Source organism: Sceloporus occidentalis, unplaced genomic scaffold (assembly GCF_023333645.1).
Source record: "Sceloporus occidentalis isolate IW3139 unplaced genomic scaffold, rSceOcc1.0.p SCAF_3, whole genome shotgun sequence".
Classification (NCBI taxonomy): Eukaryota; Metazoa; Chordata; class Lepidosauria; order Squamata; family Phrynosomatidae; genus Sceloporus; species Sceloporus occidentalis.
The window spans coordinates 75,729,268-75,741,454 of NW_028316983.1; the positions used below are offsets into that span (position 1 = coordinate 75,729,268).

At 41.3% G+C, this 12,187-nt stretch overlaps 1 protein-coding gene across 1 annotated transcript in view; it reads right to left on the bottom strand.

Moving 5' to 3' along the window:
* Nucleotides 1-12,097, bottom strand: part of STIL (STIL centriolar assembly protein) — a 29,086-nt gene extending 16,989 nt beyond the window's left edge. Inside the window, exons 1-6 of the mRNA XM_089515095.1 lie at nucleotides 12,022-12,097; nucleotides 7,666-7,733; nucleotides 5,287-5,394; nucleotides 4,030-4,145; nucleotides 2,158-2,342; nucleotides 1,723-1,970 (exon numbers count right to left, since the gene is read on the bottom strand). Coding sequence (XP_089371221.1) covers nucleotides 1,723-1,970; nucleotides 2,158-2,342; nucleotides 4,030-4,145; nucleotides 5,287-5,394; nucleotides 7,666-7,700 — 692 coding nt within the window. The 5' untranslated portion in view covers nucleotides 7,701-7,733; nucleotides 12,022-12,097. The remainder of the gene's footprint in view (nucleotides 1-1,722; nucleotides 1,971-2,157; nucleotides 2,343-4,029; nucleotides 4,146-5,286; nucleotides 5,395-7,665; nucleotides 7,734-12,021) is intronic.
* Nucleotides 12,098-12,187: the final 90 nt, after the last annotated feature.

The following is a 12,187-nucleotide window of genomic DNA, read 5'->3' on the forward strand; positions in this document are numbered from 1 at the left end:
TCTGAAAGGTACTTAACAGGAGACTTGTAAAGCAATTTAATATATGTTCCTACATACATTTTCTGTCATACACAAAACTCTTCACAGGCATGGGATGGAAACACCAATTCTCAATACCAGATTGGGAATATGAATGCATGCTAGAATCCTTTTGGGAATTTATGACATAGTAAATTGTAAATCAGCATAAAACTGTGCAGTTTAGAACTACAGTGTTGAGCAACAGTTGTATTCCCTGAAGAAGAGCACTGCTGCAGAAGTACCACTGGGATCACTATACAAGTGAAGTGAGCAGCATAGCTGCTGCACAACCACAGTGATGTACAACACTACAGCATTTTGTAGAACAGGCTGCTGTTGCCTAATGGCAGCACAAGGGGTGAATGCAACAGCTCCAACAGAGACTATGGCACTGGCAATCCAGAAGGGAGAGCAGAGGGAAGCCAAGGACACCCAGCTGGAACAATGCCCCCACCTTTTACAGTGCCCAGCTGTGTGATGAAGATCCTGTTGTGCAACAGGACAACTTGGGTGCCCTGTTGTGCAGTAGGAGGCCCTGTTGTACAACGTGACATCTTATAATAATAATAATTTTTATTTATATATATCCCGCCTCTCCCTATGTGGTGTCAGGCAGCAGGTCATTGCAATTCTCTTAACATGGTAGTGTATTGTGTTAGTAATATAGCACCAAAGTTATACATCATAGCCTGTGACACAGGATCTGTCTTTAGTTTACATATATACCAAAGTTATTGAACTGGCCTATATGTATACCCAGCTTTATTTGAAAAGTTAATGTGATCAAAAGTTAATCATAAATCAATTGTAATATTACAGCTGTTCAGAATATTTCTGTGTTGCGATGATGTGGAACATTTCTGTAACAGCCATTTCCAACAACACTGTAATATTGATATGTAAATTCTTCAAAGGATGGGAGCAACTGATGGTGGGCAGATTTTGCACACTGTAACTCCTGCCCAAGGTGCTACTTCCACTGAACAACTTCTAGCAGCTTTTGCATGGGCCCTAAATGTCATCCCTGTAAAAATTGTCATATTAGACAGTGTAACGTGTATAAAAATAATAATTAAGCTGAAGGTGAGAACAGCAATAACAATACACTGATTTGTCTTTATATATCAGCAGACCATTCTATGAAGTTACTAACTAGTTGTGAATAGACAGTCATGGAACATTCAGGAAAGATTAACTTCACTATGGCCAAAAATACGTATGGAATAAGTATTAGGGTTAGGAAGGGGCGGTGCTTCCGCATCTCCCTAACCCTAGTACGTATTCCATACGTACAACATGGCGGCGCACCTTCCACATGGGGGCCGCCATGTTTATGTATCGGACGCATAGCGTCCAGACGTGTCGCGGCGCCTATGACGTCGCGAATGCGCCAGCGGTGCCTCGCGACGTCACAGAGGCGCCGCAAGAAAGAGCTCCATTTTGGAGCTCCTTTTTTGCTCCGCGCGGGAGCCGTGCGGTGTGGCTGCTGCAGCTCCCGCACGGAGCAAACGGCGGCGGCGGCAGACCGCCTCAAAGCGGTGGTCTATAACCCGCCTTTGTATAATTTTAAGAGGCAACATACTAGTTTCCAAGTTTTCTCAGAGAGAATGGATTGATATATTTGATTCCTAAACCAAATGAACCAAAGTTGCAATGAACAATATGAATTTTCACACTGAATTACTATAAAGCATAACTCACCCACACTTGCAAGTCCCCTGAACTTGGGCAATATTCATGTGGCTGCTTAGGTTTCTAGCAAGAGCTGTAGGAATTATTGGAACAGACTTCACAGGAGTGCATTTCAGGGCATTAGCCAATGTTACAGCTGCCCAGTGAAATTCAAAATTTAGGTTGTCCATATTTTCTACTGAAGAGATGTGAACTCTCAATGTCAGCAATTTGGAAGGATCCAAACAATCTTGGGTGTTTAGATTTTGTTGAAGGACCTATAGCATAAAAACATGTATCATTAGCAGGGAGCAGATTCAAGGAGGTAGTATGATGGTGTATAAGCACTATTGGTCTTGGAAAGATTTTGAACAGCAGCTGGATGTTAACAAGGCAAGACAACAAAACTGCAACATAGAACACGTGTAGAAAATATACTGTTAAGCACGGTTTGAAGCATTATACCTTGAAAGCCAAGCTGAAATCTTGAGAACTGTGCACTGTGACATCACCTGATGAAGATCCAAAATTAATTGTACATGGAATCAAAAAATCTCCAGGAAGAGGAGCTGTAGGTATTTTCTCCAAACCACCAGCTACTTGACGACCCGGATCAAAACGGTCTATTGTTAGTAATATGCCTTCACCATCTGTGCCAGAAGAAACATCAGTTAAAATACACTACAGTCAGCTCTTCACATTTGCAGACTTGGCATTGGAGAATCTGGTTATTCGCAATTGGAGGAGCCATGGGAGCCTGTGTGCGAGGCCCTCCTACCTCCTCCTATGATGCATGGGACAGCTTGCCATTGGAGGTAGGCAGAACTCGCATATAGTCTCTCCTGGCCCCTCCTCCAATGCCTGGGACAGCTGGCTAGAGCAGTTCCAGACTTGTCCAGTTAAAACAAGTATTAGGTAGAAGGGAAAAAAACAACCACTTTTACCTGAAACCTTGGAGTCAATACTAGTTGGAATAGATTAATACTTGACTAATTGGATCAATAGTATTGTGCACCCTTCTTTTATGTGGGGAATCCCTTCTGCCTCCCCCCCCCCCCCACGTAAAAGAAAAAGCATGTATGCTCGATCCCCATTACAAGTAATGGGGCTTGTGCTTGTGGCAGTGGCGCATGCACCATTGTTTCTTCCGGTGCATAGCACCTGAAGAAGCAGCACTGCTTTTAGCGTATGCTGAAAGCAGTGTATAATGTGCCTGTGTATGACGTGGGCGAACTATATGATATTATAATTCAGGTTCAAAAGTGCTCAAAATACTACAAAATCGTGACTGCAGTTGTGATCTGGCCAGCAATCTAGATGTTTTATGCTACTGCTACAATCGCTGCTGACCTGGGATCGCTTCTTGGCCTGGCTGTAGTCAATCGCAGGTACTTTAAATTTCAAATAGGGACTTTACCATCCATTTTTTTTTGCGTGTGTGTGTGTGTCCTGGAACCAAACTCCTGCAGGTACTGAGGGCCCACTGTATTTATCTGAGTAATGATTTACTCAAGAAGGTGAGGTCATTTCAATCAAGGCCATGCCCTTCCTCTTATGCAACAATGCCTAAACTGCCTTTCACTTCCAGACCTTTTCTTCTGTATCATTTCAGCAACACAGGTGACAGAGACCTTAGAAAATATCCTAGGATTCATATCTGTGAAAAATTTTCCAATCAGCTTTTTCATCAAAGGAACTAAAACACATGGCAGCTCCAAAGTAAAAAAAAAAGCTTCACAGACAAAAGTTTTGTAGAAATTTTATTCGTGATTCCCACATACAAACAATAGCATTCTATATGAAATTATATCTACTCATTATTTAGCAGTTCATTTAGCAGTAAAGCACATTATTTAAACACACTAGGTTCAGGATCCAAATGTTAGAATCTCTAGTTTAAAAGGAGCATAGGCAGAAAAGCTGGGAAAACCTCCCAAGTCCCTGAAAATTACTGGCAAACATAAGAGACAGTATTTGGACTAATCTGCATTTGGCAACGTGGCCATTCAGACATTGCAACCTCCATAAGCACACATTAGCATACTCTATGGTAAAGGTTCTTGGGAGATGCAGTCCAAGAATATCTGGAGAGTCACAGCTGCCTACTCATGAGCAGAGCATCATAGAATCTTAAGAGCTGGAAGAGTCAATAAGACCCATTTAGTCCACTTCCTCTTATGTTGTTGATTTGACAAATAAGGCAATTTCATATGCTCACACAAAAATGCCATTTTTTGGCAGAAGGGGCAATCATATAACCAAGATGTATCACTGTATGCTTTACTGATTCAGTCAGAAATAGAATGGCTGGTAAGGGGCCTTTGGCAAATGAATTACCTTCATCTGTCTCAAGACTTCCAACTAGAAAACAGGTGAAGAGGTTTCTTCGACTTTGTTTAGCATGACGATGGGCAAGTCGTAGTGTTTTCTCAGTCATGTTTAACTTAGGGTTTCTGAAGAGACAAACAATTTCAACAGCAGAATTACTTATGCCTCAAATAATTACATTAGGACTTTCAACTATCTTCTAGAACAAAACGCACAACAGAAGCAACATGTGAACTGAAAAAGATCCATAAAAACAGAAAAACAAAGATGCCATGAAAGGGAAAAATGACTAAGTAACTTAGGAAAAGTTGCTGGGATTTGAAATTGTTCCTTTATATGTGTTTTACTCTAAATGAACCACAGTGAATTGCAATCATTTCTAGCCATCTGTTTTAGCTGAAAATCTGATCATAACAGAAAAAGGTGAAATAGCTCTTCTAGGCATTAAGTTAGGAAAGACCCACAATTTATCTTTGCATTTATGTGGACCAAAGTCAGGCAGAAAATCTGGTGTTCGTCATAATTATGTCACACTACAGAAAACAAAAGCTACCATCATAGACATGCCTTTTTAAAGAAATCTTTTATTCATTCTAGTTATAAATACCATTTATACCATTACACCTTTTTTGGATAACCTATGTGTTTTGTCCCAAGAGCGATGCTATGGACTTTGGGTGTAGTAAGGCCTATGGCTCTCGGGAACACAGCCAGAACAAAAGACTTGTCCACAAATTTCTAAAGTTTCAAAAGCTTTACTGGTTATAAACACAAATAACACAAAACTGATTTCTTCTTTTCCCTACTATAGTCCTTTCTAAATACCTTGCTCTCTTCTTGATGTATTCTATCTTTCTTTGAGGACTATCTTTCTTCCTTTGTGGACTTATCTTTTTGTAAAAGGAAAATACTCTCTCCAGGTCTGACTTGGCTGAAATCTTACTACACAACTGAAACTAACTAGAGGGAGACAGCATAAAACCCTGGGATTTCCCACAATCCTTGTCTTTCTTAAAGCTATAGATCTGTATTTCCCCTCTTAAACTAATACACAGAAAACCTAATATAATCTTAACTTAATATATGTCTCAAGAGCATCAAAGATGCTCTGGAGACATGACACTATGATTTTATTGTTAAATCAGTAACCGGAAGACAAGCAGAAAAGGTCCTGTGCAAGTGACGGAGGAAGAGTGATCAGAAACCAATACAGTGCTTTTAAACCTGATGTCATACTTATCAGTAACACAATAAGCTAAATCATACCTATAATAAGTCAGGTGAGATATAGAACTTTCTCCAATAGGAGATGGATTCCAAAGTGCATATTTTGATGGAGGAAAGCTGAAGGGCACCATCTTTTCCAGAACAGCTCTGGAAAAATGAACAAACAATTAGACATTTACTACATTTGAAATGGGCATAGTTGAAGCCTAGCAGACAGAATGTTTTTACATATACCAAACCTTCTTAATATGACAAGGCAGAAATATTATTTTAAAGTGTAAAAGGAATGAGCCATATTCACTCTCTTACTTCATCAGAAACTGCAGTCTCTTCACATCACCTTTGAATGTGTAACTGCTAAAGAATTAATTGTTTTGACATTTTAGAATTTAAGATGTTTGTAACAGAATACTTTCTGCTCAGTTGCTAAACAAATGACCAGAACAGGCAGTACTGCATGTTCATTCTCTCTCCTTTTCTCTCAGTGTATATGCATGTATGTGTGTATATCTATCTATGGCGGGATACAGACTGCGCAAAAAGGGCAGTCTGCCGGCACCTCCTTTTCTGCCAACAGGAAGCTGCAGCAGATAAACGGCACAGTTTCCCACTGGCAAAAAAAGAATCCGCAAAAAGCAGATTCTTTTTGTGTCGCGCTTGCAACGCCCGAGTGCGCCAATGTCAAAAGTGTGCGCCAGTGTCAAAACTGTGTAGACAGGGTGCCACCATTTTGACTCCACCAGTACATACTAGGGTTAGGGAGCATCTGCATGGTGCACGCTCCCTAACCCTAGTACCGCCGCCGCCACACCACATTTTGACTGTCTGTAACGGGCCTATATCTACATCTACACATACAAACAGTATCCCATATATGCAGTACACGCACTGTCCTCTTTAGGCATGGTCATCTGTCAGGGGTGCTTTGATTATGTATTCCAGCATGGCAGGGGGTTGGACTTGATGGCCCTTCAGATCTCTTCCAACTCCATGTTTCTAATAAACTATGCATATAATGTTTGAATGCAATTCTTGACTATGCAAAGCTACTAAATACTGTGTGAAAACCCTTGCTTTAGGCATCACGTGCTATGCACTATGTACTTCTTGGCACCAGCAATAGGTGATGGAGATGGGTTTTATTTCACTAGTTCAGTCCTACAGGAGAGGCTTCATTACAAAGAGGCCGTAAATCATGGCCTGGTCTGAAAAACAGTCATTTGTGTTCATCACCAATTTTTCCTCCTCCAAATTTGTTTGTTATACCCTCTCTGGGGATGGGGAAAGAGTGAGTTTCTCCTTTCATAATAAGCAGTTAAAAGTCTAAGGATACTGACATGCCAGTTCCTGGAAGTTTGGCAATATATTTTCCTTCCTTGCACATTTATCTAACTAACGTTGTGGAAAGGGAGACAGCAAATGAGTTTTGAACTTCAGAGTATCAAGTTTCATTACAGTCATGTTCAGAGAAGAGGCCACATTACTATAAATTGTATTTCTTTTCTTACCTTTCAATGAGTATGGAGCAGAATTGGAAAAAACCCAGTTTAAAAAACCACAGGTTTTTTGTTTGTTTAAACCAGTGCTCTTTTAAAACTACTGGTAGTTGTTTTGGTTGAACTTATGTTAACTGAAGAATTTGTTTCTAAGTTACATTCCTTGCATTTTAAAATAGAGTAATTAAAAAGAAGCAACTGACACTGGATACTGGTCTAACAATCAACAACTGCCAATAAACTGTTAAAATGTTTTAATACAAACAAGCATCGTTGTTCCAGTAAGAGGGTTGAAAAATAGTGATAATAGCAAGTGTGTGTGTGTGTGTGTGTATATATGTGTGTGTGTGTGTATATATATATATATATATATATATATATGAGAATAATTAATTTTAATAAGGGAGTGATTTTTTTTAAAGATATTTGGTTTAAACCAGCCAACCCTGGTGTAGAGTTTAGTACTTGTACTTAAAATCTACAATAATACCCTAAACATAGACACCAACTCTTGTTCAGACATTTCAGTATCATTTTGCATGACTACACACCCTTATTGGAAAGTTTCAGGAATCAATGGAACATTGTCTTAGTAATGTATTTAGGACTCTACTGATCATCAACAAAATGCCTTAAGAGTTCAAACTCTTCATAACAACAGATCTTCTCACCTGCTATATCAACATTTAAAAAGGAGTATCAGCTTTTAAAGAACCTCAGTGCAAACATTCTGCTCTGTTCATGCACTCTAATTACTCATCAAATTCTCCAAATACCTCAGATTGTCACACTGTAACAAAAACAGACACAGGCATGGCTAAACCCACTGACTTCAGTAAGATATAAATACTCCCAGGTCTATATGTAATATGACTGTTAATTATATTTCTATTGATAGTGAAAAAGCCTATTACAATACTACCTTTGATTGTGAGGTACAGGGGAAATTAGATCCATAAGGCTGAATAGATCAACTCTGAGAACGTCACCCTGTGAGAAAATTTAAAATAAGAATAACATCACAGGAATAAACCTAACACATAATGGTAAAATCTGATACTCTAGCACACGAATACATTTTTAACACCCAAAGTTTTCATTTACCAAGTCATTAACACCTAAGCTAATTTTCTAGCCCATCAAGATTTGCACAGTTAGTGCACAAATACCAGAGCTAGCCTCTATAAGTCATTAAAATCCATCTGTCTTTGAATAAGGAATACTACTATTTTCTAACAGGGCTCCAGGGAGCCCTTAGGGCTCAGCGTATACTTCCCAGGTATTTCACAGCCACTCCAGGGAAATGAAATAAATAAAAATTGAATGAAATTAAATAATATCAATAAATTCTTATATTTACTCCTAAACACCATTAACTTGTAAGACATAGGGTAGGCCTCTTAGGGTCTCCACCACAGAAATAAGGGCTCAGCAAGTCAAAAAGGTTGGGAACCCCTACTGTACAACATAAAGCTTTAATGGTGCAAATGGAACATCTCCAACCAACCCAGCATTAAATTATTGCTACTGTGTTCTACCCTTTCACATAAGTGCTCAGGATAGTATATTACTTTCACATCTGCAGTGGAAGAGATTCATGTGAGAGCGAGTGATATCCTAGCCAGTGGCCAAGCTTTAAATTGAGGGAAATAAAGCAACCACCCAGAACTTACTTTTAGCACTGATCAGTTTCTGCATTCTGGCAAAATCATCCTGGTCAAGTTTCTTGGTAATTTTTTCCTCCCTAGTTTATATTGGGGGCGGCTGCCTCATTCATCATATAGAATTGCCAAGTCTGAATGATAACCATTCCAGAGCTAAGAGGGGCTGGACAGCTAGAAGGCAGCCCAAGAGATCCCATTTTGCCTGCTCTCAGCTCTCCTATCAGTGCTTCATACTACAACCTTATTCAGTCTTCCTTCGAAGCATTTCTCCATAACCCAAAAGACTTCCCAGGTATTGTGAGTCAGCACCAAATCTGTAGTGGGTGGGAAAGAGTGCCCCATGTCCTCCAAGACACTGTGAGAAAGACTACATCTGACCAAATAAGAAACCTACATAAATGTCTGTTCTTTCTATGAGGATTTGCTTCAAGCACCACGATCAGTGTCAGTTTTCATAATGAAATACATAAAGTTACCTTACACATTCAAGGTGTTTCTGGAGATTTCAACATAGGTATTCACAACTATGGCTTTTGCACCAGTTGTTTATTTAAGAAACGCATCAACTGTCAAACAGCACAGCTGTTCTGGGCAGTTAAAGGGCTACTCAGACTGCTAAGGAGGAGCGCTCAGAAAAATGCTGTGCTAAATTTGTTAAATACTTTGCAGAGAAAACTGCTCGGGCTTATTCTGATTTGGACTCCACATTGAAGGTAGCCTGGGGAAGTAACAGACACATATTCATCTGGTTTTGATGGATGAAATTCAGATTATTCAACATGAGGGGGACAAGTTGCTTGGAGAGCTGAGGCTACTGGCTAGGATCTGCTAGACCCAAGCCCATCCTGGTTAACTAAAGCTGCCAGGACTTCCCAATTGGATGGTGGTGGTTATAAATGCTTCATTGAAAGAGAGTTATATTCAAAGAAGCAGTTGTTAAGACCTTTGTTGAAAAAAGCTTTATCGGTCCCCGCCTCCCTAGATAACTATCCACCAGTCTCTAATCTCCCCTTTGTAAGTAAGGTTGTAGAGTGAGTGGTGGCAACACAACTCCAGCCTTTCTTGGATGAAATAGCTACCAGGACCATTCCAATCTGGGTATAGGCCTGGTTTGGGGCAGAAATTGCCTTGGTGAATGACCTACACTGGGAGTTAGAGGGGGAGTGAGTCCCTGTTGGTGCTCCTGGATCTTTCTGTGTTATTTGATACAATCAGCCAAGGTATCCTTCTGAGTCATTTAGGTGATATGAGACTTGGGGGCATTGCTTTGTAGAGATTCTGATCTTTCTTGGCTGAATGTTCCCAGATGGTGGTGCTGGGGGACTGTTGTTCAGCCTTATGGCCATTAGCATGTAGGTTTCCAGAGGGGTTCATACTGTACTCTATGCTTTTTAACATCTACATGAAGCTGTTGGGAGAGGTCAACCAGAGTTTTAGGACTATGCTGATGATACTCAGCTCTATCTCTCCTTTACAACTGATGCTAAGGAGATTGTGGTAGTACTGAACTATTGTCTGCATGCTGTAAAGGACTGGATGCGGGTGATTAATCTAGACAAGACAGAAATGCTGCTGGCCAGGAGGAAAACCAACCTGGGATTGGGAGCACTGCCTGTTATAGATGGGATTGCTCTCCCTCTGAAAGATCAGAGCTTTGGGGTGTTCTTGTACTCAACACTGCTCCTGGAAAGCCAGGTTGCAACAATGGCTAGGAGTGTATTTGCTCAACTTCAGCTGGTGCACCAGCCACACCCCTTCTTAGGGAAATCATTTTGGAGACCACGTAAAACCAGTTGTGCAAGAACTACGCTGGCTTCCAATTTGCTTCAAAGCTCAATTCAAGCTGCTGGTGTTGGCTTACAAAGTCCTAAATGACTTGAGGCCCAGTTATCTAAAAGACCACCTCCTCCCATGTGAGCCTGTCAGAAATTTGAGGTCTTCAAAGGAAGCCCTGTTTGCACTCCCAACAGCTCAAGAAGATAGGTTGGTAGTTACCCATAACAGGCCATTCACTGTAGCAGTACTAACTCCCTATCTCTTTTAAGCTTCTAGTGGGCAGCCAAAACAGTGCTGTTCTGTATGACACTAAATGTTTGACACTGCTGTTTTTTAACTGTTTCAGAACTGGATTATAGGCTTGTTTTTAAGCTACCTTTAGGCATATTTTAATGTGTTTAAAATGTTTTTAATCTTAGCATTATTATTATTTTTTATTCATCACCTTGGGAGCTCTTCTGGGCTGGGAAGCGATACAGAAATGCTTAAGTAAACACTTGTGACTTTTAAACTGAGGCTCTCATTCAACAGACGCTTCTGTTGTTGACAATTCGTGGGTATTACTACACTGGCACATTGCCTTGGCAACTCAGGTGCAATTGTTTAATCAACAGGTAATCAATTTCATTTAGCCCAAGCTCTCACCTAGAAACAGTGCAGTCAGTTCTCAACAGCGAGCCTGTCTGGTCCTCCCCACAGCCACCAGTCAAAGCCATGGGGAACGTCCCAGCGGGAGCCAGAATTAAGACCAGCTGTCCAGGGTTGCAAAATAATGCGGTCTGACACCACTTTAATTGCCATGGCTCCATCCAACAGAATGCTGGGATCTGTAGTTTTGTGAGGCTGCACCAGCTCTCTTTGGCAGAGAAGGTCAAAGACCTTGTAAAATGGCAAATCCCAAGACTCCATAGGCTGGACCTAACAGCATTATTTCTACAGTGTCGATGCGCCTATAGACCCTGTTTTAGCCACACAAGCGATGTAGGTGACAAAAGGGGTGACAAGGAGAACATCACCTGTTGAACATTCGCCTGTCAAAGACACAGCTTAGCCCTGGCATAAAGAGACGGGAATCCATGCTTTTTTGGTGGGATTTTCGGGCTCTGTGGCCATGCTCTAGAAGAGTTTATTCCTGATGCTTTGCCAGCATCTGTGGCTGGCACCTTCAGAGAATAGTGGCACATATATATATATATATACACACACGCACACACTGAGTGACCCTGCACAGGGAAAACTGATTTCCATGTTAATCTGTGTATTGTTCTGGCCATTGAACAACAGAACAATACACAGATTAATATGGACATCACTCTTCCCTACGCAGGGTTGCACAGTATACACACACATACCCCACTCACTCCCATGCCACCATTCTCTGAAGATGCCAGCCACAGATACTGGCAAAACCTCAGGAAGAGCCCCCCAAACCCACAAAAAAACTATGGATGCCGGTCATGAAAGCCTTTAAAGGGAAAGGAAACCCTCCCAAGACAAAAAACATGCCTAAGACAATAGAAGAACTCCCCAGAAACAACAAAAAAGAGGGTAGGACACAGCAGGCTGCATCCGCACTGCAGAATTAATCCAGTTTGAGACTGCTTTAACTGCCCTGGCTCAATGCTATGGAATCCTGGAACTCTAGTTTATTGTGGCCCCAGAGCTCTCTGACAGAGAAGGCTAAATGTCTCACAAAACTACAGCTCCCAGGATTCCATAGCACTGAGCCAGGGGCAGTTAAAGCGGTCTCAAACTGGATTAATTCTGCAGTGCGGATGCAGCCTGGCTGGAGACGCGAAGGAAACGCTTCGGCCCGAAGGCAAGAGATGCCGCCTTACCTTTCCATTCACTACACAGGCGTTTTCGATACTGCCAATACAGGCACTTTAACCGCCTTCCTACCTCCGCCCTGTTGTGGCGCCTCCAAATGGCGGCACGGCCGGCCAATCAGCGGCCCCTCAGCCCTCTCCCTAGTCCCAGCCAATCAGAGACACTGACAAACAC